The sequence below is a fragment of the Conger conger genome, chromosome 2 (genome assembly GCF_963514075.1).
Source record: "Conger conger chromosome 2, fConCon1.1, whole genome shotgun sequence".
NCBI lineage: Eukaryota > Metazoa > Chordata > Actinopteri > Anguilliformes > Congridae > Conger > Conger conger.
The window spans coordinates 30,648,218-30,675,073 of record NC_083761.1 but is presented as its reverse complement, the minus strand read 5'-3'; the positions used below and the strand labels follow the sequence as shown (position 1 = coordinate 30,675,073).

General features: G+C 43.2%; 1 protein-coding gene across 1 annotated transcript in view; it reads right to left on the bottom strand.

Moving 5' to 3' along the window:
* Positions 1-26,856, bottom strand: part of LOC133122424 (angiotensin-converting enzyme-like) — a 147,058-nt gene that overhangs the window by 59,118 nt on the left and 61,084 nt on the right. Inside the window, exons 8-11 of the mRNA XM_061232388.1 lie at positions 17,199-17,371; positions 14,589-14,812; positions 14,320-14,464; positions 14,083-14,181 (exon numbers count right to left, since the gene is read on the bottom strand). Of these exons, the coding sequence (XP_061088372.1) occupies positions 14,083-14,181; positions 14,320-14,464; positions 14,589-14,812; positions 17,199-17,371 (641 nt within the window). The remainder of the gene's footprint in view (positions 1-14,082; positions 14,182-14,319; positions 14,465-14,588; positions 14,813-17,198; positions 17,372-26,856) is intronic.

Below are 26,856 nucleotides of genomic sequence, written 5' to 3'. Positions count from 1 at the left end.
TATTACAGTCCAAGTTCGTAGCCAGGTATCAGAGGCTCAGACAGTGCCACAACAGAAGAATAGTCAAAAACACAAGCAGAAGTCGTAGCCAAAAATAAGATGAGCAAAAGTACAAAAGGAGTAGGCAGGAGAATAATAACAGGACGTAGCAAACAAATATACAACAGGTGGGAAACATAATAGGGTAGTAATACAATAACGGGGGAAACGAAAATGCAGACTGGATGCACGATACCACACATATAAAACATACGGCTAGATTGAAGATGTAGTGACAGTCAGAGACGGGTGCGAAAACTTTGCTGAAACTAAGCAAGTAATCAGGGATAGCAAAGGGAGGTGGAGTTATAGAACAGTGCAGAAAACACAAAGAGATTGTGTTAGTTACGTGATAAATCTAAACTACCCAGTTAAAGTGACTGTTAGTTAGTTAGACAGACAGTAAGTGTATTAATCAGATTAGCACTTTACAATATCTAGATTAGTAGTAGTTAGTAAGAATAGTGCTTTACAACATTTAACTATCAAAGGAAGCCGGAAGTAAGGAATGCAAGATTGGAAGGAAGGTTGAACCCTGGAACTACCGTAAACACCCGAATAGTGGAGCGTGCAGACAGGGAAGTGACTCGGGCTTGTAACCATTCAGACGCCGACACAATCACGATTGTAATAACTGTAATCGATGGGAAACAGAAAACCAGATCTAATAATAAAAAATAATAAATTACAAGAATAACAATAATAAACTAACCGACAGACTCAGAAACATTACACAGTGGTCCTCACTCCTGGTCCTGGAGAGCTACAGCATGTGCTGGCTTTTGTTACTCAGCACTTCATTGATCAATTAATTACACATTTAACTCACCTCACCTGGATCTGAATTGGTTGCTGAAATTAAGGTAAAAACAAAAACCAGCACAGCCCTACGGCTCTCTAGTACCTGTGGAGGGTGAGCGTTTCACTTGTATGGTGAAATTGAGAATCAATGCAGTGTACACATCGGCAAAAGCAGTTGCTAATTGAAAGAAATAAAAGAAATAATAAAAAAACGGGTCGAGCTTTGGTACTTGTGCTGCATTTTCCAGTTCCTCCTTTTTTTTTTTGTGCACCACTTGTGTTTATATTCCAGCAGTGTCTTCATTTGTTTTTTTTGCTAGCTAGCTTTAGCTATCTTTTACTGTAAGACAATCACAAAACTGAACGTCATAGATCAAGCTCAGTTCAAAGCAGGCATTGTGATAGATAAAATAATTGTTTCCCACAAACCTTAGCGAAGCACAATTACAAACAGGTGAATAATCACCAAACAGGAGCTAATGATCATCAATTTAATATGTAAATTGAAACAATCATTAACTGAAACAGAAACAGCTGTGTAGGAGGGTTAAAACTGGGCGAGGAACAGCCAAACTCTGCTTCCAAGGTGAGGTTGCTGAAGACAGTTTAATGTCAGAAAGTCATACACCATGGCTAGACTGAGCATAGCAACAAGAAACAAGGTAGTTATACTGCATCAGCAAGGTCTCTCCCAGGCATACATTTCAAGGCAGACAGGGGTTTCCAGGTGCTGTCCAAGCTCTGTTGAAGAAGCACAAAGAAATGGGCAACGTTGAGGACCGTAGACGCAGTGGTCGGCCAAGGAAACTTAGTGCAGCAGATGAGAAACATTATGCTTACTTCCCTTCGCAATCGGAAAATGTCCAGCAGTGCCATCAGCTCATAATTGGCAGAAACCAGTGGGACCCAGGTACACCCATCTACTGTGTGGAGAAGTGTGGTCAGAAGTGGTCTTCATGGAAGAATTGTGGCCAGAAAGCCATCCCTCCGATGTGGAAACAAGGCCAAGTGACTCAACTATGCATAAAAATACAGGAACTGGGATGCAGAGAAATGGCAGCAGGTTCTCTGATCTGATGAGTCAAAATGAAATATTTGGCTGTAGCAGAAGGCAGTTTGTTCACTGAAGGGCTAGAGAGCGGTACAAGAATGAGTGTCTGCAGGCAACAGTGAAGCATGGTGGATGTTCCTTGCCAGTTTGGGGCTGCATTTCTGCAAATGGGGTTGGGGATTTGGTTAATGAATTAATTAATGGTCTCCTCAATGCTGAGAAGGACAGGCAGATACTTATCCATAATGCTATACCATCAGGAAGGCATCTGATTGGCCCCAAAATTATTCTGCAGCAGGACAACGACCCCGACCATACAGCCAATGGCCGCGTTTCCCGATAGCGGACGTTCTTAAGGAGTTAAGAACGCTCTTAAGAAGGGTTCGGCTAAGAAGGATCCTTCGGCCTGGTCGCAAGAGTGCAAGAACCGGGAGAACAGCTGACATCCCGCAGGAACCGCGAGTGAGGCCGAGGGAGGGAGGCGGAGCCCGGAACGGGACTCTTAGCTTGCTGGATTTGACATGGACTCTTTTAACACTGAGACATTTTAATCTGTTCTTAACTTGTGTTTTAGTAAGTATAATAACTCTTGTTTTTAACCTTCCGTCTGCATGTTGTTTTGGGTCAACAACTCCCCAGTAGAAATCATTGGAGTTACACTCCACACCCGTAACATTTCTAAATTCTTACGTTTATTTTGTGTGCGAATCATGGCCAATTACACAAATATAACAATAATAATAAATGTTTAAACCGGAAATAAGGTGTTAAATAACTGTGGAAAGGGTGGAGGTCTGATTTGAACCTGAGGCTTCCACACGAAAAACGGTAACATTAACCACTACACCATCTACTGTCTGCTAACTCCCGGAGGATTTACGCCGTAAAGAACGTAACGTTACTGCGGACGAGTATCTAACTTTAGCCCTCACAATAAATACAATACGTTTGCTTGATAACGGATCTCACAGTTTTGTTTATTTGACTCTTTTATTTGCACTGCAGATGCTGGTTGAGAAACGGTGTCTCATTCTCTTGTATGCAAATGCACAGTGATAAAGGAATCTTTACTCTTTAATCTTTAATCTGCCATGCTCAATTTCATGTGTCAGTTGCCTGATGCGGCTGGATCTGCAAGCGTTTGGTCGCTACGAAGCCTGTTAAGTTGGCTGGGTTTCCCGATAAAGAACGTTCTTAAGAGATAAGAAGGCTCTTTTTTTTTTTTTTTTTTTAACAAACAAACAAACAAACAGAGCAAAAGTGACCAAAGTTAACTATCCAAACACTGCTTACCTAGCCAACTAAAAATACCGATACACAAAGCAAGTCACAGAGACAACAATTAAGGTTCACAGGGAGGTAGGGAGGGATGGGGAGAGGTGCTGCTTGAAGAGGTGTGTCTTCAGCTTGCGCTTGAAGGTGGGGAGAGATTCTATAGTTCTGACCTCAATGGGGAGTTCGTTCCACCACCGTGGAGCCAGAACAGACAGTAGTCGTGAGCGTGAGGTGGAGGTTCTGAGAGGGGGAGGTGCCAAGCGGCCAGTGGAGGCTGAACGAAGAGGTCTGGCAGGGGTGTAGGGTCTGATGATTTTTTGCAGATAAGCTGGGGAAGACCCTTTAACTGCTTGGAAGGCTATCACCAATGTTTTGAATTTGATGTGAGCCATGACAGGCAGCCAGTGGAGGGAAGTAAGCAGGGGGGTGACGTGTGAGTATTTGGGAAGGTTGAAGACCAGACGAGCTGCTGCATTCTGGATGAGTTGGAGGGGTCTGATGGCGGACGCTGGGAGGCCAGCCAAGAGGGAATTGCAGTAGTCCAGGCGGGACAGAACCATCGCTTGGACCAGGAGCTGGGTTGAGTAGGGGGTGAGAAAGGGGCGGATTCTCCGTATGTTGTATAGGAAGAACCTGCAAGACCGGGTCACCGCCGCAATGTTCTCGGAAAGGGACAGTCTGCTGTCCATCACCACGCCGAGGTTCCTTGCACTGGGTGACGGCGTGAGTGTGGTATCCCCGAGGGAAATGGAGAGATCCAGATGGGGGGAGGTATTAGCAGGGATGAATATCATTTCAGTTTTACCTGGGTTGAGCTTTAGATGGTGGTTGTCCATCCAGCTCTGGATGTCCCTCAGGCAAGCAGAGATACGGGCTGAAACCTGCGTATGAGACGGCGGGAACGAGACGAAGAGTTGGGTATCGTCCGCGTAGCAGTGGTAGGATAGCCCATGTGCAGTGATCACAGGGCCAAGGGAGCGAGTATAAAGAGAAAAAAGAAGCGGGCCAAGGACTGAGCCCTGGGGAACTCCTGTGGCGAGGGGCCGAGGTGTCAATACCGAACCAGCCCAGGCAACCTGGAAGGAGCGACCAGAGAGGTAGGACTCAATCCAGTCCAGGGCTGTGCCACAGATGCCCGTTGCTAACAGGGCAGACAGGAGGATGGAGTGATCCACAGTGTCGAAGGCAGCAGAGAGATCTAGAAGAATGAGGACAGAGGAGAGGGAGGCTGCTCGTGCGGCATGGAGTGACTCACTGACGGAGAGGAGCGCAGTCTCTGTCGAGTGGCCCGATCTGAAGCCAGACTGATGGGGGTCTAGCAGGTTGTTGTTAGAAAAGAAGGAAGAAAGTTGAGTAGAAGCGGCTCGTTCTATAGTTTTAGAAAGGAAAGGAAGAAGAGATACCGGGCGGTAGTACTATATACAGATAATAAAAGCAATGTTTTTTTTATTTGTCCACCTCTTACAACATTCATTCAGTCATTTTCTCTACTGCCAAACTAAAAAATACATTATTGAGACCATGGGGGAGATATGGTATGCATATGTATTTTTAACCTGAGCAAAGACCATCTTTCGGTTCATCTACACTCACAAGCACTTTATTAGGTATTTGTTAGATTTCTTTTTGAGACTTCTACTGCTGTAGCCTATCCACTCAATGTTCACATCAACCATCAGAATTGGGAAGAAATGTTACCATGGAATGATTGTTGGTGGCAGACAGGGTGGTTTGAGTATCTCAGAAACTGCTGATCTCCTGGGATTTTCATGCATACTAGTCTCTAGAGTTTGCAAAGATTGGTGCAAAAAAAACCCCCAAAAAAACAAAGCTAATAATGTGACTAAGATAACGCGCTTATTTTGGCCAATCTTCCCAGAAAACTTGATGGGGAAATGAGTGAGGCTGTGTTGGGAGCAAATCAACCATCTCTCTAATGCATTATCTTTAAATGCAGAAAAACAAGATGGCAGCGCTTAGTTAGTGTAGACAGCCAGCAGTCTAAAGTTCATTAACTCATATTGTATTGTGCATCGTATTGGAATCATGTTTGCACTTTACATTAAGATACAATTGTTAGATCTATGGTAAAAGGTCAAGAACAACTAAATTGCTTAGCCAGCACATTTTTGCTGTCAGCAAGATGAAAATTAATTGTAATTTATCAGCCATTTCAACTTCTGAAATCAGAAGTTGATATTGATTAATATATTAATATATTGATTAATATATTAATATATAATTCATATGCTGGCAGGGTTTCGTGCACCTCTCTGTGACGTCGGTCAGAATCCTTCTTAGACGCTAGAAACCCATTTTGACAACATTATCAAGTGAGCGTTCTAATGATGCTTTCTTATCACATATTTCTGATGGTATGCACAAAAGGCATAATTTTCTTTGTCGGATGTTAAATAAGTTGGATGTTGCCCTGCTAGAGCCAGCGGAGGGGATGTGAATTGGCCACCAGTCACTGTCCTTCTAAAAGTGGATACACTCTTAGAAACCGTAAAAGGTGGCATGCATTCAACTATATGATATTTTAGCTTTCACAAAATAAGCAATCTTCTCGCCAGTTTATTTTGTAAGCGGCCGCTTCCCTGTGTTGAGGCTAAGTTAGGCTGCAGTCGACATGAAAAAATCAAACTCTAATATTTCGTTGGACAGCCTTTAGCTTTGATTAGGGCACGCATTCTCTCCATTTCCCTCGGGGATACCACACTCACGCCGTCACCCAGTGCAAGGAACCTCGGCGTGGTGATGGACAGCAGACTGTCCCTCTCCGAGAACATTGTGGCGGTGACCCGGTCATGCAGGTTCTTCCTATACAACATACGGAGAATCCGCCCCTTTCTCACCCCCTACTCGACCCAGCTCCTGGTCCAAGCGATGGTTCTGTCCCGCCTGGACTACTGCAATTCCCTCTTGGCTGGCCTCCCAGCGTCTGCCATCAGACCCCTCCAACTCATCCAGAATGCAGCAGCTCGTCTGGTCTTCAACCTTCCCAAATACTCACACGTCACCCCCCTGCTTACTTCCCTCCACTGGCTGCCTGTCATGGCTCGCATCAAATTCAAAACATTGGTGCTAGCCTTCCAAGCAGTTAAAGGGTCTTCCCCAGCTTATCTACAAAAAATCATCAGACCCTACACCCCTGCCAGACCTCTTCATTCAGCCTCCACAGGCCGCTTGGCACCTCCCCCTCTCCGAACCTCCACATCACGCTCACGACTACTGTCTGTTCTGGCTCCACGGTGGTGGAACGAACTCCCCGTTGAGGTCAGAACTGTAGAATCTCTCCCCACCTTCAAGCGCAAGCTGAAGACACACCTCTTCAAGCAGCACCTCTCCCCATCCCTCCCTACCTCCCTGTGAACCTTAATTGTTGTCTCTGTGACTTGCTTTGTGTATCGGAATTTTTAGTTGGCTAGGTAAGCAGTGGTTGGATAGTTTACTTTGGTCACTTTTGCTCTGTTTGTTTGTTTCTTTGTTCTCAAAAAAATTAAAAAAAATTTAAAAAAAGCCCTCGTCCTTATCTTTGTTGTACAGGTAGCAGTTGAAATTGTACTTCCCTCTAGGTTCTTTCAGCGAACTTATCCCTGGTTTTGGGTATGCACTTTGTTGTACGTCCCTCTGGATAAGAGCGTCTGCCAAATGCCAATAATGTAATGTAATGTAAATTCACTGTGGCATCGTTTCGATAAGCTTCTGCAATGTCAGAACATTTATTTCCGTCCAGAGTTGCATAAATTTTTCGGCAAGATGTTGTATTGATGATGGGAAAGTACCGCTGGGCAAAGCACATCCCAAAGATTCTCAATGGGGTTAAGGTCTGGTGGCCAATCCATGTGTGAAAATTACGTCTCATGCTCCATGAACCACTATTTTACAATTCAGCCAGATGAATTGTGGCATTGTCATCTTGGAATATGCCCGTGCCATCAGGGAAGAAAAAATCCATTGATGGGGGAACCTGGTCATTCAGGTAGTCAGCTGACCACATTCTTTGGGCACATAACGTTGCTGAACCTAGACCTGATCAACTGCAGCAATCCCAGATCATAACACTGCCCCCAAAGGCTTGTACTGTAGGCACTAGGCATGATGGGTGCATCACTTCATCCGCCTCTCTTCTTACCCTGATGCGCCCATCATTCTGGCACAGGGTAAATCTGAACTCATCAGACCACATGACCTTCTTCCATTGCTCCAGAGTCCAACCTTTTGCTCCCTAGCAAATTAAAGCCTTTTTTCCAATTAGCCTCACTGATGAGTGGTTTTCTTAAGGCTACACAGCTGTTTAGTCCCAATCCCTTGCGTTCCCTTCGCATTGTGCGTGTGGAAATGCTCTTACTTTCACTACTAAACAAAGCTTCCTCGAAGATGATGGTTCACCACTATCCTTCCAGGTTTGAATAATGCATTGGACAGTTCTTAACCCAATTTTAGTAGTTTCAGCAATCTCCTTAGTTGTTTGCTTTGCTTGATGCAGACCAATAATTTGACCCTTCTGAAACAGATTAACATCTTTTCCACGACCACAGGATCTGTCTTCCGACATGGTTGTTTAAGAAATGAGAAGCTACTCACTGCATCAGTTAGGTTTAAATAACTTGCCAGTTAAATCATATTAATCTCTGCAGTAATTATCCAATGGAAGGCTCTTACCCATTTGCTCAGTTAAATCCAGGTGGTGAATTTTTCTTGGCCAGGCAGTGTATTTAGTCTACAATACCAAGGTAATTGTTTCTTATCATGTACCCTAACTATGGATTGCAGCATGATGAATGCAATACCCTCCTCCTCAATGGTTTTTCCTAAATACATGCGTTTTTAAAAGAAAAAACTCTCACAAAAGAAATTTGGTTTGTGCCATTTTCAGGAGCGGATGGCTATGCTATTCAGCAATGTAATGGTTAATAAGAATAAGCTAAATTGAAAGTCATTTTGCACATAAAATCAATCACTCAAAATGCATTCACTGCAATGGACCTCGTGACGAAGATGTTAAAGATTGGTGGGATTAATTATTGCGACTAATACAAAATCAAACAACTAATAATTAAAGTCCGTTCAATGGTAGTTTGTCTCCTGAGGAATGTGGTTTATTATTATTATTATTATTATTTAATTTTTTACATTTTGGCTATCCCAGACATTTAAATATATAGAGAAAACGACAAATAAACACACAACTTCCCCGTATGTGACTCGTACCATATTATGAAAACGGAAGGAAGGTAACATCTAAATCAATAGGCTAACTAGAACTGATGGGATGATTTCACAGGACCGCTAACAACACTAAATCAAACTACAGTTAGCTGCTGTACTGTCATTCCCTACTGTACAGTTAGCTCACTATGTTCCAAACAGTGCAACTTTCATGACAAATAAATGATACAGGATCAATTTCAGCATACAGTGGCACAGTAATGGTGATACACAGTAACATTTTGGTGGGGAAGCTGTTGCTAACAAGAGACAATGAACCAGGCATGTTTATATGGCTCACCCTGCATAAGAGTGAATAGGTGTTCAGACCAACTTACAGTCTTCCGAACACATGGACGTTGTGTAGTTATTTGTCATTTCCTCAATAAATGGTGTCTGGAATAGTCAATAAGCAGCCATAATCATAAACCACATTCCTCAGGAGAAAAATTGCCATTGTACACGTTAACTTCTGGTGGATGCGGTCGCTTCCCCGTGGTGAGCTTATGCTATGCTTGTACAAATAGCCTGCAGCACCACTGCAAATTCTGCCTCCCACCTAAAGCTCATGCATATATGGTAATGATTAGACCCATGTCCTGCCCCTAATCTCTCCAGATCCTCCAAACCAGTTTTTACACCTAGGTCACTGAGTAACTTCACCCCTGGTGAAAAAGGCTTTTAGAATTAATATGACAGTGAACAGAAGCAAACCTGAACTGTATATGTTTCAGAGTTAAACATGAGACCATTCTGCAAATTTTAAAGCAGGACTGCTTTTCATGTTAGAGGTACAATAGGTACAGGCCTGTAGCGTAGTGGTTAAGGTAAATGACTGGGACACGCAAGGTCAGTGGTTCTAATCCTGATGTAGCCACAATAAGATCCGCACAGCCGTTGGGCCCTTGAGCAAGGCCCTCAACCCTGCATTGTCTCCTGCTTTGTCTAATCAACTGTACGTCGCTCTGGATAAGAGCGTCTGCCAAATGCCAATAATGTAATGTAATGTAATTTCTGACTCCTAACGGTCAAGAGAGGAATTACAGCAACAAACACCCTCAAACACCCTTGGCTATGTAACTAGCTGGCTATATAACTAAGACATGGTAGTCTACCACAAATGATGCAACTGTAACTTAGAGTTTGAGACAAATAAAGGTTTAGCTAAACACGGATGGTGCAGTGGATAGCACTGCCGCCTCACAGCAAGGAGGTCCTGGGTTCGAATCCCGGTCGGCCGGGGCCTCTCTGTGTGGAGTTTGCATGTTCTCCCCATGTTCGCGTGGGTTTCCTCTGGGTACTCCGGTTTCCTCCCACAGTCCAAGGACATGCAGGTTAGGCTGATTGGAGAGTCTAAATTGCCCGTAGGTATGAGTGTGTGAGTGAATGGTGTGTGTGCCCTGCGATGGACTGGCAACCTGTCCAGGGTGTATTCCTGCCTTTCGCCCAATATATGCTGGGATAAGCTCCAGCCCCCCTGTGACCGTGTTCAGGATAAGCAGGTTAGGATAATGAATGAATGGATAAACACGCAATGATTGAAGATGTAAAGAGATGAAAGGAACGTGCAGCTGCCCAAATTTCACTCCATACAAGTGATCACTGAAACTACAGTGCATCCGGAAAGTATTCACAGCACTTCACTTTTCCCACATTTTGTTATGTTACAGCCTTATTCCAAAATGGAATAAATGAATTTTTTTCCTCAAAATTCTGCACACAACACTCCATAATGACAACATGAAATACGGTTTTTTGAAAGTTTTGCAAATGTATTAAAAATAAAAAACTAAGAAATCACATGTATATAAGCATTCACAGCTACTTTGTTGAGGCACCTTTGGCAGCAATTACAGCCTCAAGTCTTTTTGAATATGATGCCACAAGCTTGCCACACCTATCTTTGGGCAGTTTCGCCCATTCCTCTTTGCAGCACCTCTCAAGCTCCATCAGGTTGGATGGGGAGCATCGGTGCATAGCCATTTTCAGATCTCTCCAGAGATGTTCAGTCGGATTCAAGTCTGGGCTCTGGCTGGGCCACTCAAGAACATTCACAGAGTTGTCCTGAAGCCACTCCTTTGATATCTTGGCTGTGTGCTTCGGGTCGTTGTCCTGCTGAAAGATGAACTGTCGCCCCAGTCTGAGGTCAAGAGCGCTGTGGAGCAGGGATATCCAGGATATCTCTGTACATTGCTGCATTAATCTTTTCCTCAATCCTGACTAGTCTCCCAGTTCCTGCCGCTGAAAAACATCCCCACAGCATGGTGCTGCCAGCACCATGCTTCCTGTAGGGATGGTATTGGCCAGGTGATGAGTGGTGCCTGGTTTCCTCCAAACATGACGCCTGGCATTCACGCCAAAGAGTTCAATCTTTGTCTCATTAGACCAGAGAATTTTGTTTCTCATGGTCTGAGAGTCCTTCAGGTGCCTTTTGGCAAACTCCAGGTGGGCTGCCATGTGCCTTTTTCTAAGGAGTGGCTGGCCACTCTACCATACAGGCCTGATTGGTGGATTGCTGCAGAGATGGTTGTCCTTCTGGAAGGTTCTCCCCTCTCCACAGAGGAACGCTGGAGCCCTGACAGAGTGACCATCGGGTTCTTGGTCACCTCCCTGACTAAGGCCCTTCTCCGTCGATTGCTCAGTTTAGACGGGTGGCCAGCTCTAGGAAGAGTCCTGGTGGTTCTGAACTTCTTCCATTTACGGATGATGGAGGCCACTGTGCTCATTGGGACCTTCAAAGCAGCAGACAGTTTTCTGTACCCTTCTCCAGATTTGTGCATCGAGACAATCCTGTCTCGGAGGTCTACAGAAAATTCCTTTGACTTCCTGCTTGGTTTGTGCTCCGACATGCACTGTCAACTGTGGGACCTTATATCCAAATCATGTCCAATCAACTGAATTAACCACAGGTGGACTCCAATTAAGCTGTAGAAACATCTCAAGGTTGATCAGTGAAAACAGGATGCACCTGAGATAAATTTTGAGCATCATGGCAAAGGCTGTGAATACTTATGTACATGTGATTTCTTCGTTTTTTATTTTTAATAAATTTGCAAAAAAAAAAAAATGTTGTCATTATGGGGTGTTGTGTGTCGAATTTTAAGGAAAAAAAAGAATTTATTCCATTTTGGAATAAGGCTGTAACAATAACAAAATGTGGGAAAAGTGAAGCGCTGTGAATACTTTCCGGATGCACTGTATGTATACTATTGCTTATTATCCAAGCAAACATACATACAATACATATCTAGTTATAAAACAATACCTGTTTGTTATCGGTAGCAACAAGCAAATTAGCTATTAGTTAGATTGTCAAATTTACAAATTTGCATTGCTACTGATAGTGAACTGGTAATGTTTTATAACTAGATATGCAGTCTTCGCTTGGATAATAAGCAATAGTATAGAGTTTCAGTGATCGCTTGTCTGGAGTGCAATTTGGGCAGTTACATGCAAAAAATCAGAATAAGCCCCAACGCCATTGGCTGTTGCAATTAGAACCAATTTTCAACCGATGAGCTTGAATTATTGTACAGCTATACGATGTTATGGTACAGAGTGCCGGCCCATCAACTGCATATTTTGAAACCCGAATAAACACAGGCAGAGGGTGAGTCAACGTGTCAGTGAGGATTTTTTCAATGATTGCAAGGGATTTAGAATGGTAACTCCATGATTTATAATGTATCCAACTGCAATAGCTGTTCTGTCTGGTGTTAACAACTGTGGATTCCTCTAAACAGTTGTCCAAGGATGTCAGAATGAAGATGGTTCATTTCCACCAAGAAGGAGAAGGCTACACAAACTCTCAAAGTACCCATTTCCACTGTCACAAACATTATTAAAAAATTAAGATGAATGGAACAGTTGAAGTCAAGGCAAGGTCTGGAAGACCAAGAAATATTTCAGATAGAATGGCCTGAGATCTGGTGAGAAATTCTCAGAAGAACCCACACATCACTGCAGAAGAGCTGCAAAAAAGAACAGCAGGCACAGGTCTAGCTGTAGACAACAATACTGGGGCAACATTGACATTCTGTACTGTACAATTAGCTCACTATGTTCCAAGCAATACGGCTTTCATGACGAATAAATAAAAAAATACTTCCTGATCAGCTTTGGCCTAATTCCTTTCGTTTTCAGAAAAACTTGGTATGAGTCTCATACATGTTCAATTTTAGCATACAGTGACATGGTAATGGTGATCCACTGTAACATTTTGGTGGGGAAGCTGTTGCTAATGAGACACTACTAACCAGGCAGGTTTATACAGCTCAGCCTGCATAACAGAGTGAATAGGTGTTCATACCATTGAAAGCTTAAACGGTCTTCCGAACACATGGACGAAAAAAAAAAGAGTAGCAGGCGCAGGTCTAGCTGTTCAGAGGACAACAATACTGGGCTTACAGTCGTCTGGCATTCGGAGGGTTGCCAGTTCAATTCTGCCCTAGGTGTGTCAAAGTGTCCCTGAGCAAGACACCTAACCCCTAAATGCTCCTGACGAGCTGGTTGGTGGCCTTGCATGGCAGCCAATTGCCGTAGGTGTGTGATTGTGAATGGATGGGTGAATAAGAAGCATCAATTTTACAGTGCTTTGCATAAAGGCGCTATATAAATTTACCATTTACAATACAAGCACAACAACAAAATTAAAGACCTAGAGTTGCCAGAAAGAAGCCTTTCTTACGATCAACACAAAATTAAGTGTCTGAAGTCTGCAGGAGAAAACACTGAGAAGCCTGAAGCCTTTTGGAACAATGTTCTTTGGACTGACAAAATTGAACTTTTTGGTTTCGTCCAAAGAAGATATCTTTTGGAAAAAAAGGGGTGAAGTCTTTGTAGAGAAGAACAACTTGCCAACTGCTAAGCATGGAGGTAGATCCATTATGCTTTGGGGCTGTGTGGCAGCTGGAGCCACAGGAAATATTGTGCAAGTGGAAGGAAGAATGGATTCGACTAAATATTGAGGCTAATGTTCAAAGGTCAGTCCAGACATTGAAGTTTAAGAGAGGCTGGGTATTCCATCAAGGCAATGATCACATGCATACTTCAAAATCACTACTACCTGACAGGGTTCCAAACTTTTGTACAGCGCCTTTATCCCTTTTATTAAAATTATTTTGAAACTATAAAAAAAAGAAAAAAAAAGTAATCTTGCTATAAAATTTAAATAAATGTGTCATGTTTTACTTTTACCATTTTAGAGGTCAGGTTCACTTCTGTTCACTTAGGTATTCATTGTAAAAGGCATTTGACAAGGGGTGCTTAAATGTTATGCATATTGTAGATATCACGACAGACATGACTTAAATAAGCTACTTATAAGTATTTTTCGTAAATAAGTTCTTTTTTTTTTACATGAAATGGATTCTAAAACACTTAAACTTTGATGACATGAGAAACAAAATAACACTTTTTGCCTATTTTGCACCCTCCTCTAAAGCACAGATCTTCGACTTGCGGACCATTTCACCTGCTCACATGACATTTTTCACTGAAACAAAGACTTTGAGTAAAATGAACTACATGACAACTGTGTGGAATATAACTGATCTGAGAACAGTGTCTGGTCATACTAGCAAAAGAAGCAGCACTGTGTGTTTAAGCACACTGAGCTGAATGGAGAAGCAGAGGAATGGAGAAGCGTACATCGGGAGATAGCAACTGTATTGCAGGCAAAGAGGTTTGAACAGGGATAATACCTAATGTATGGTGTGTTTCCAGGTATGTGGTATTTGGCTCCTGCATCAAAGTGCTCCTCTGTGCGCTGGCTTGGTGGACAGATTCCCTGGTACTTCGTTCTAACCAAGGGAGCAAGCACAGAGCACTGGATATGAATGCTATTACCAGATACATACATTAAAATTACTTGAATTACTCTGGATTTTCCAATGTAATGCAATAAAAAAAAAAGCCTCTCTCAAAAACTATGGATGTACCTGAGGTACCACCATTCTGCATTGTAGCGTTCAGGGGGCGTGCGGCTGTTGAAAACATCCCATCGCCATTGATCAATAAGATACCCAAATGGCAGGAAGGCAATCTTTTCTAGGGCCATCTTCAGCAGGTAGTTTATGTCACTCTCTGTAAGGAATGCATATGTTATTGAAGAGAAAAGCAAAAACCAATAAAAACGTAGAGCAGAAAATAATGTAGTAAATAAATGAGGGCCCCTCTTTGAAATGAGAGTAAAGTCTGCTCTCTTTACCAGTGTCATTGGTTAACTGTTCCAGTAGTCCAATCTTGTGCAAGTGCTTGGGTGTGGAGACAGAAAGGGACAGCACATCACCCACAGCCTCGTGGAAGCCTGGATTAGCACCCCCACGAAAGCTGACTGGCTGATCCTTGTACTGCAGGTAGTATTCAATGTGGCCCATCTCATGGTGCACAGTGAACAGCTGCTCCATGGTCACTGTGGTGCACTGCTTGATTCTGTACAACACAAATGACATTACAACAATGTGTATTACATCACAGCATGACTTTGTCGGTGCCCTATCTGTACAACTCTTGCTTTGTTCATTTTGAAGGTTGGGCTGGTGTTCACGACCCTGAGGTCATAGCACCTTCTACTCACTGTTACCTCTGCTCGTCTTGCGTTGCAGTAGCAGGAGCTGGCCAGTAGATGAGGGAAAGTGCGAATGCCTGACGTAATTGGGAATTGGGAGCACCTGAGGATTTCCCAAAATATATTAACTCCAGGGCCTCTTTCAGGGGCTGTTCTGTCCTTTCCTCCCCAAGGGCTAACAGGAGGGTTCATTTTCCATGATTTGGTTTTCTTTTTGTTCTGGACATTTCAGATCGCACTTGCAGTTGTGTTAAAATAAATAGCAGTGCTTTAAAAAAGTGAATAAAGTGCAAATATTTTTGTTCAGGATAAGCGGGTTAGGATAATGAATGAACGAACTCAAACACTTACTGTATAAACTGAAGAAATCCTTCAAGATTAAATTTCACTTGAAATTACTGAACTAATATTTAGTTGCACTTCTGTGTTGCATTGAGTCAACCAACTTCTGGCACTGAGAAACAGGTATTTCAGCCCAGGACTAACAAACTACATTCCACAGTTCCTGTGAATTTTGGGGTTTTGCTTCAGAAACTGCATTTTTAATGTCACCCCACAAGTTTTCAATGGGGTTGAGGTCGGGGGATTGAGTCGGCCACTCCGTTACCTCAGTCCTTTTTGACTGGAACCAAGATGTTGCTTGCTTACTTGTGTGTTTGGGGTCGTTGTCTTGTTGAAACACCCATTTCCAGGGCACTTCCTCTTCGGCAGACAGCAACATAATCTTTTCAAGTATTCTGATGTATTCAAACTGATCCATGATTCCTGGTATATGAACCCAATACCGTAGTATGAAAAAACATCCCCATACCATGATTTTTGCGCCACCAGGCTTCACTGTCTTCACAGAGTACTGTGGCTTCAATTCAGTACCCGGGGGTCCACTAGACCCGAAAAGAACAATTTTACTCTCATCAGTCCAAAGAATGTTATGCCATTTCTCTTTGGGCCAATCAATTTGTTCCTTGGCAAATTTTAACCGATTCTGCACATGCCCTTCTTTCAACAATGGTGCTTTACGGGGTCTTCTTGCTGATAGGTTCGATCAAACGTCCTCTGACTGTAACAGGTAATTGTAGATCATCTTTGATCTTTCTGGAGCTGATGAATGACTGAATCCTTGCCATTTTGACTATTCTTTCATCCGTTTTAACAGTAGTTGCTCCTTTTCTTCCATGTGTTTTGGGCTTTTGTTGCCATATTAAAGCATTTGAGATCATTTTAGCTGAGCATCCTATAATTTGAACACGCCCCTTTCAATGAATGAGTCAATTACTCAGAACAAGCAGTGTGCATGTCATGACAGTTGGGGTTGTAGTTTTTCTATTACACTACTACGTATACAAGTAAAGTATTTGCCATGCAGAAATATCACGACTACTAATAACAGTGGTTCAACAGGTTACTGATGTTGTACTGCTATTTTTTTAACACAACTGTACACGTGCATGGTAAGTAAATAGGTTGAGGGACTGAATACATTTTTTTTTTTAAAATCCCCATAATTTAGTTTGCCCCTGCACGCAGGATTTGTCTGGAACATTGTTAATGACAGCTGATGCAAGTGTGCTTCAACCATAGACTGTAGAAAACAATCTTCCCTGTGTTTTTTTTGTCACAAAATACTTTGCTTGATCACCCCACTCCTGACTCCACCTGGATCTCCTGCGCTTGGGTCCACACCACAGCTCCCCTCATTACAATATGGTAACCCAGGGATCACAGTGTAGTATGAGAATATCCACAAGCAATTAAATACAGGAATTGATATTCAAAAGAATTAAACTGGGAACAATAAATGCAATGCATGCGTTTTTTTACCTGCTTGTGGGATTTATAACAAAGAAAATTTTTACCGCATACGATCCTCAAAAACTGTTAATTGGCTTTTGAGTAGACTGATAATGTGCGCATTGTATGGGAAAGCTCTGAAATATGCCATAGCCTGGGCTGCGACTTGCACATTAGACCTGAGTTGAGCAGGTGGGTGGCGAAACTGCAAATGGAATTATCGTCTGACCCGAAAATGACAAGTCACACCAAAATAGCAGTGTGTCGCTTGCACTTGAGTAACACACCCCAAGCATTGGCTCTCCTCCCACTATGGGGCACAATGAGGCCTGAAATTAGAGGGGTTGCGATCATCGAAATCAATGACAATAATATGAAGTTTCCAGTATGCCAGCTTGCCAAAACACGCCAGCCAGAACATAATAGCCCTGAGTCTTGTAGCTGACCATAGAGGTTCACCTGAAGTCCTCACGATTGTAGAAGTCCCAGGCAGAGGCATGGCACACAACTTCCCGTCCATCTGTGGGCTTTTCAAGCATGGATAACTGCCAGAATTTCTGGGGCATAGGCAGAAGGCCCAGGGAGGTGAAGAAATTCTCAGAAACCCGAAACATGTGAGTGGCATTCCAGTTCTGTAAACAAAGGGATAACAGGGCAAATGCATAGAAAATGACAGAATTTGCTCTTGTTTATACATTTCTTAACCAATTGACACCATTCAAATTTTCTTTCATTCATGACTCGACCTCTGTGACAAGTTGCAAAACCTTAAACAAAATCTAGAATTATTAATACTCAACAGGCAGATTTTTTTAACATGGAAACTTTCTTTATTTCACTTTTAAAGAGAAGAATCCTCTAAACTTGTTAACACAAGTTTCTTGCCAATCGGTTCGTTGCCTTCGGAGAAAATGTAATTTCAGCATTTTTCAGAAAATTTTAAATGGCAAAAAAATCTAAAGATGCATTTTAATACTTCATAGATAATAGTTAAGAGACTTTTTTGTTTGACACGTGGAGAGAAATCTAATGACACTAGGCATGTCCTTTTACAACAAGCGGTTGAAAACCTCCCACTAACAGGAAGGCTGCAAGAACAAAATACTATTTTTCTATCATAGCTCTAGAACTATACATTTTATAGTGCTTGGAGAAACTGTCCTGATGACTCATCAATATTAATAATTTTGGTTCTGCAAGCTAGTAATTAAAACTTCTATGTCTGCTTCTGCCACCAGTTTGGGCTTATAATAATGGTTCTGCATTTTATTTGCGAAAATGCGGCGATTGGCAAAATTTACAAGCATGGGACAAAATTCCAAGCTCTCACAAATAATGCAGGCTTGGCTGAATTTGCATTCATTCTTGCGAATGCAAGACTGCAAATTCCTTGAGGGACTGATCATCAGCTCTCACTGCAGAACATTTCAGCTTTGGTTATTTTAAAAAAAATCCAAACCAAACTGGCAATGCACCAGTGGAAAAAAGGGTCCAGTAGTGCAAATGATAATAATCATATCCAATACATACAGGTTCAAACTTAATTTTAATACACTCAAGTTTAATACATTGTACTTCTAAGAGTTATTTGTCCAAGAGGATACTTTTTACTCTTAATCAATTATATTTGTAACGGAAACAATGTACTTTTACTCCATTCGGCTACATTTTTAAAAAGATTTTATGCAATGCAAGTTCCGTCATGCCTCTCAAGTAGAGACGCACAATAAGGAATCACTTGTACAGGTACAAAGGTACAAAGCTCTCCTGAAATCATTCCTACTCTCATCACCCAATGTCTTCGTGTTATGTACGAGGACCCAGACGCAGATCACAGGATAATCCAAAAACTTTGTTATTTATTCCAAGTTCAAAAAGCCAAGAGATCCAAGACAACAGAAACAGAAAGCAAAAGAATAGTAAAAGAAAAGTAAACACGCAAAAAATCCAATAAATCAAAGGGCGAAAGTACAAAAGGGCTATGGCAGAAATCGAAGTCACAAAACTAAGCAAATAATCAAAACCAAGAAAACAGATGGGCAAACAAAACCAGAGGCCAAGGCAAAACTCGAAAAAAACCAAAGGGTTTCTTCAGGAATCTCAAGAATAGGCGTACAAGGAACTCGGCACTATAAATGATCAACGTTCTGACAAGGGATGAAGCGGAGACTGAGGTTTAAATACATGAGGGAAGATGACAATCTAGGCAGGGCTGGGGAGAAGGTGAGCTAAACAAATAGACAACAGGTGGGGAAACATAATAGGGTAATAACACCATAATGGGGGAGACGAAAACGCGGACTGGATGCACGTTAACCAAAATGTAAAACATACGGCTCCAGATTAGGGAGTAGACATTTGCATAGATTGAAGACGTAGTGATAGTCAGAGACAGGTGCAAACACTTCGCTGAAACTAAGGAGGTAATCAGGGATAGCATAGGGAGGCAGAGTTATAGAGCAGTGTGGAAAACTGAGATTGTGTTAGTGAATTAGTTACATGATAATTCTGAGCAACCCAATTAAAGTGACTGTTAGTTAGACAGACAGTAAGTGTATTCATCAGATTAGTACTGTACAATATCTAGATTAGTAGTAGTTAGTAAGAATAGTGCTTTACAATATTTAACTACCAAGAGAAGCAGGAAGTAAGAACTGCGAGATTGGAAGGAATGATGAAATCCTGAAAACTACCGTAAACACCCAAATAGTGGGACACGCAGACAGGGGAGTGACTCGGGCTGGTAAACATTCAGACGCAGACATAACAGGGGATGACGAATGCAAAACTGTAATTGGAAATAATGACCAGGGATGCATGATAATGAATAAATAACAAGAATAAACAATAATAAACACGAATACAGACAGGACAGGTACAGAAACATTACACTTTGTTTCAATAATGAAACTCCATAGCCTACCTCTCTTAATTCCAAAGAATGAATGGATTCAACATTGACAAATACCCCAGTATATTTTATCCAGACATCGTGAACTATTAGATTTTTTTTCTCCAAGCCCTCACTAAGGAGGTAAAGCGGATGTATCGGGAACGATACTTCCAGGATACTGCCCCCTATTAAATAGAGCAGCAAAAGCTAAATAAGCATACTACGTAACATGGAAGTCTGGATTTGTTATGTCGGGGGGAACAGAGGAACCAAAAGTGGACAGGGGTGCAGAAAAATGGCAGGTTTAATTGGCAGATGAAGAGACAGACAGAGCGTAATCCAAAACAGGCCAAGATCACAAACCAGGGCTCAGGAAAACAAGGCTCAGGAAAACAAGGCTTGGGAAAAGGGGCCTAGAACGGGGAAGGAATAAAGGGCTCCGGACTCAACAACAGGACAAGACAAACTAGCAAGGTGCAACTGAAAAGGACAGGTATAAATACACAACAAATGCAAAGACTAATGAATATAAACAGAACACCAGACATGAATATGTGCATAATTTTAACCAGGTGTGCTGGTATCGCTGCGGACCATCCACTAGACGCTGTAAAGTTTGATTTGTAATTGCTATTTTGAACAGCAGAGGTTAGGGCTTGAGCTAGCTTGTTTCTATTGCTGTGTAAATCACTTATACTGGTTGCATACCTGTCAAGTGATTGAACATTTGTTTTAAATAGCTGTGGAATTTGTCAGTAGATCAGCTTTGATTTGATATTGCTTGTGAGCGATTGTAGGCGATTTAAATAGGTGTCTCCCTTGAAGACACCCCCTGCGACGTGGGCCTCCACGGCGTCGGAACCCCTCAAACCTCAGCTACCCCCTGCTGACCCCCTGTGAGGACTTTGCTATCACAGGGGGACTATGGAACTGCCAGTCTGCCACTCGGAAGGCTGACTTCATCCCCGCATATGCCTCCCTCCAGTCCCTACAATTCCTTGCCCTAACTGAGACCTGGATCACACCTGACAACACCGCCACTCTCATCCTCCTTCTCCTTCTCGCACACTCCCCGGCCTTCTGGCCGTGGCGGTGGTACTGGTCTTTTAATTTCTCCCTCATGGAAATTCTCTGTTCTCCCCCTCTCTGACCTGTCCATATCCACTTTTGAATTCCATTCTGTTGCAGTATCCTACCCTACTAACATTATATTTTATTGCAGTTATCTATCGTCCTCCAGGGCCCCTGGGAAGCTTCCTTGATGAGCTAGACACCCTTCTCAGCTCCTTCCCTGAGGCTGGCACCCCACTGATTCTCCTTGGAGACTTCAACATCCACCTTGAAGCCTCCCAGGCTGCTGCCTTCCTACCGCTACTCCACTCCTTCGGCCTCTCCCTGCAACACTCTCCTCCAACCCACAAGACAGGCAATGTCCTAGACCTTGTCTTTGTGAGGAATCTGATCACCACTTCATCTCATTCTCCCTCCCTCTTCCTCCCCATCCTCCTCCTCCTCCCACCCACACTTCCTCAGCCCGCCGTAACCTCCACTCCCTCTCACCCTCTTCCTTTGCCACCACTGTCACCGCCTCACTCCCCCCTCTCGAATCCTTCTCCAAACTCCCCACTGACTCTGCATCTGCCACCCTCCTTTCATCTCTCTCCTCTGCCTTTGATTCTCTCTGTCCCCCTGTCTCAAAGCTGCCTCACACATCCCCCCTTAGTCCTTGGATATCTGACACCCTCCGTACCTCCAGGGCCAGCCTCCGCGCAGCGGAGAGGAAGTGGGGAAAATCCAGAGACCCTTCAGACCTCACAACTTACCAGTCTCTCCTGGCGGCATTCTCTTCCGCTGTCCCTGCCGCCAAAGCAAAATACTATCAAACACAAATTCAGAACTCCACTTCTAACCCCCGGAAACTGTTCTCTATTTTCTCCTCTCTCCTCAATGAACCGCCTCCCCCACTTCAGTCCTCCTTCGCTGCTGATGACTTTGCTGATTTTTTCGATTAGAAGGTCACAGACATCCGCAGTTCCTTTACAACCACCGCCCCCCTCTCTGTGCCCTCCCCCCCCCTCTAGGCCCATCCCTTCCTTTTCCACTTTCTCCCCCCTTACAGACTCTGATGTTTCTCAACTCCTGCTCTCCCACCGCCCTACAACCTGTGCCCTTGACCCTATCCCCTCTTCTCTTCTCCAGACTATCACACCTGACATTCTCCCATTTGTCACCTCCCTTGTCAACTCCTCCCTGTCTTCTGGCTGTTTTCCAGCATCCTCAGAGAGGGCCCACATCACTCCGCTGCTAAAAAAGCCTACTCTGGATCCCTCCATCATCCAGAACTACCGCCCGGTATCCCTTCTTCCTTTTCTTTCTAAAACCATAGAACGAGCCGCTTCTACTCAACTTTCTTCTTTCTTTTCTAATAACAACCTGCTAGACCCCAATCAGTCTGGCTTCAGATCGGGCCACTCGACAGAGACCGCGCTCCTCTCCGTCAGTGAATCACTCCATGCCGCACAAGCAGCCTCCCTCTCCTCTGTCCTCATTATTCTAGATCTCTCTGCTGCCTTCGACACTGTGGATCACTCCATCCTCCTGTCCGCCCTGTCAGCAACGGGCATCTGTGGCACAACCCTGGACTGGATTGAGTCCTACCTCTTTGGTCGCTCCTTCCAGGTTGCCTGGGCTGGTACGGTATCAACGCCTCGGCCCCTTGCCACAGGAGTTCCCCAGGGCTCAGTCCTAGGCCGCTTCTTTTTTCTCTTTACACTCTTTCCCTTGGCCCTGTGATCACTGCAAATGGGCTATCCTACCACTGCTATGCGGACGATACCCAACTCTTCATCTTGTTCCCACCATCTGATACACAGGTTTCAGCCCGTATCTCTGCTTGCCTGATTGACATCCAGAGCTGGATGGACAACCACCATCGAAAGCTCAACCCAGGTAAGACTGAAATTATATTAATCCCTGCTAATACCTCTCCCCATCTGGATCTCTCCATTTCCCTCGGGGATACCACACTCACGCCATCACCCAGTGCAAGGAACCTCGACGTGGTGATGGACAGCAGACTGTCCCTTTCCGAGAACATTGCGGCGGTGACCCGGTCATGCAGGTTCTTCCTATACAACATACGGAGTATCCGCCCCTTTCTCACCCCCTACTCGACCCAGCTCCTGGTCCAAGCGATGGTTCTGTCCCACCTGGACTACTGCAATTCCCTCTTGGCTGGCCTCCCAGTGTCCGCCATCAGACCCCTCCAACTTATCCAGAATGCAGCAGCTCGTCTGGTCTTCAACCTTCCCAAATACTCACATGTCACCCCCCTGCTTGCTTCCCTCCACTGGCTGCCTGTCATGGCTCGCATCAAATTCAAAACATTGGTGCTAGCCTTCCAAGCAGTTAAGGGGTCTTCCCAAGCTTACCTACAAAAAATCATCAGACCCTACACCCCTGCTAGACCTCTTCGTTCAGCCTCCACAGGCCGCTTGGCACCTCCCCCTCTCAGAACCTCCACCTCACGCTCACGACTACTGTCTGTTCTGACTCCACGGTGGTGGAACGAACTCCCTGTTGAGGTCAGAACTGTACAATCTCTCCCCACCTTCAAGCGCAAACTGAAGATGCACCTCTTCAAACAGCACCCCTCCCCGTCCCTCCCTACCTCCCTGTGAACCTTAATTGTTGTCTTTGTGATTTACTTTGTGTATCGGTATTTTTAGTTGGCTAGGTAAGTAGTGTTTGTCTTGTTAAGTTTGGTCACTTTTGCTTTGTTGTTTGTTTATTTGTTTTCTTAAAAAATTAAAAATAAATTCAACCAGCCAGGGCCCTGGTTCTTATCTTTGTTGTACAGGTAGCAGTTGAAATTGTACTTCCCTCTAGGGTCTTTCAGAGCACTTATCCCTGGTTATGGGTATGCACTTTGTTCTCTGTCGCTCTGGATAGGAGTGTCTGCCAAATGCCAGTACTGTAATGTAATGTGATGTAATAAATTACAAGAATAACGATAATAAACAATGATAAACTAACAGACAGAAAACAGGAACATATCATTTTCATGGTTTAAGTACATAGCTATATACTGAATATGGTGGGATATCGAAGGGTTGAAAACAAACGGGCAAATCAGATAGAAACAGAATCCAGAAGCAGAGGTCAAAAAACAAAAACAGGTCGATAAACTATGGATCAATACTATACAGAAGGGATACGCTAAAGATGGAAGTCGAAAACAAAATAAGGTCGTAACGGGAATCAATCAGGAATAAAAGCTGGAGAATATGGATTTGAAACATAACAATCTGGCGATGAAACATACAAACAGAGGGGTTTATATAAGACATGTAACAAGAGGGGATGGCAATAAGGTGTGGGAAACAATCAGGAAGTGAAAACGCAGATGAAACGAATAACATTGAATGAATGAACTGACAGAGTGACTACAGCATGCACAGAGGGTACCAAAACACGGAAACCCAACACACATTGACAAAAGACTAGACATTGAAAACACGGAACCTGACAAGCTGGAGTATTGTCATTTTCTGTTTGTTATTTAATGCTTAATTTGCTTGTATAAAGTTGTTGTTGCCATCTATGATGAAATATGCTAGCTTAACACTTCCACTTTACGTCCCTATACTCCAGGGGATTTGAAGAACAAGCCTCCAAGCTAAACTAATGTCTGGAAGGATGGGTGAAGAAGTAAAGGTGGAAAATGTGAAGGACAATTGGTGTAGTTGTTTCTAGTGTAAGCAATTATGCATTTTTTCATTTTGCTCTTAATGTTAGCTAACTATTACAGCTATCACAACAAGAAAAGCTTAGACGGGTTATGTGTTCAGAAATGCTCTTCTGCATACAACACTGTTGTAATGTGTGGCATTACTGTCTCCTTCCTGTCAGCTTTTTACCAGTCTGACCTCACTCATTAAGAACGCATTTCTGCCCGCAGAACTGCTGCTCACTGGATGTTTTTTGTTTCTTGTACCATTTTCTGTAAACTCTAGAGACTGTGTGGAAATCAACAGATCAACAGTTTCTGAGATACTCAAACCACTTTGTCTGCCATCAACAATCACTCCACGGTCAAAGATCAGATCAGATTTTTCCCCCATTCTGATGGTTGATATGAACATTACCTGAATCTCCTGACCTGTATCTGAATGATGTTATGCACTGCACTGCTGCCACATGCTTGGCTGATTAGATAATCGCATTAATAAGTAGGTGTACATGTGTTCCTAATAAAGTGTATATACACCCACTGAGCACATTAGGAATATCACGCCACAGGAAGTGCAGACCTTCTTTGGAATTTCAGTCCATATGGCCTGCCTTGGATACCCAAGACTCAAAACGTTTTGTGCCAATAATAAGCAGTGCAATGACAAGACATTCTTCAAGGTGAGCAACTCACTGAAGGTCATCAATGACCTGGATGTGCCAGAAGAAACACATCCAGGTCGGGCCCCACCGGACCCTAATGTAGAGACACCGCTACATAGCCTACCTAACTGTTTTAGAATTTTGAAAATGTATTTCTATAAACATAAAAGCAAAAATATCTAGATCAATGAGGCAAAACGCTGAGCCCCCCCCCCCCCCCCCCCCCCCATCCCCACTCCCCTTCACTTGGCGGACACAAATGAATGCCATTCTCATAGGATGCGTCCCAATCGGTTACTCTGAAAAAAAAAATACTCCTTTCCTCCCCCCATACTTCAAGATAGGAGGACGAGTAAAGGAGAATATTAGGTTGTGAGGACATCACAGCTTATTAGTAGCACAATTGTAGGCTACCCCCTTTTCATCTATTTCTCTGATGGACTCACAAAACTCAAATAAATATTATATATTAAATATCTATTCTGAAATCATTTTGGAGCAGATAAAACCTTGGGGTTTTACACGGATGAATAAACAATTTGCCTATCCAATTGTATTTTATGAGTGAGCAAAGAGTCTGACCAGTTCTCTTAACCCTCCTGTTATGTTGCGGGTCAAGCTGACCCATTTCAAAGTTTAAAAAAACAGGAAAAATATTTGTAATAATTTTTGGAGCATGAAACCTTTTCGGCTGGGCTTAATTACTGTTATGAACATGTGAATGAAAAATTTGACCCAGCAGTGATAAAGGAGGATACAAAGGGAATTTGTTTTCTTTTCCGATATGAGAGACAACCCAACCACACACACAAACACACACACACGCACACACATGCATATGCATACACACAAGCACACACAGAAGCATGCACACACACACACACACACACACACACACACAGACAGGCACACAGACAGACACACAGACAGACAAAGAGACAGACAGAGACAGACAGACACACACACACACACACACACACAGAATTTGTTCCTGGACCCCAACTACACCCCTTCCCACACTTACTGCCAGCTGCCCAAAATACAGGGACGACAGTTTGAAATGACAGGGATGGAGGAGGTTGTTAATATTCTGAAGGACACAATTAGAGATTAGATTGAAAGACAGACAACCTCAACTTTATTATATAGATTTTCATTTTCATTGTTATTACATAGTTTCCATTGTTTGCTTTTTTACATTTTTAAAATATTTTTGGGAGAAGCTGTTACACCTAGACAATTTAACCATATATTATTAAGTTTGAATAATAATAATTATAAATGTATTCATGAATATATTTTCCCTGAAAATGAATGTACAAGTAATTCTAAATATTCTGTGTGTATGTGTTTTAAGGTGGCTCTCCCTGCTGTTATATGCTGGGTATATGTGATACAAGACTCAACCCAGGGTCCACACAGGGAAGACATCTGGACTGGGTCATTGACCCAGAGCAACTGATCCACATATAGTATTACTAGACTACCTTAGAGCAAAGACAGACAGGAAGCTGGCAACCTCTAATCTCCTGCCTTGAAGGGGAAAAGAATGAACAAATGCATAGGTACAGCACTCAAACTTAGGTAGGACTACAGCGGTGGGGTTTGGCGGAATGGGGGTTTAATTTGTTCTAACACTGCACAGCAGTATTTTTTGACGAGAAGGTTGCAGATATCCGCAGCATCTTCGCAACCACCATCACCTCTGTGCCTGCCTCCCTTTCTGTGCCTGCCCCCTGTTTCTCCTCTTTCTGTCCCCTTACAGATGCTGATGTGTCTCACCTCCTGCTCTCCCACCGCCCCATCCCCTCAAACCTCCTTCAGGCTATC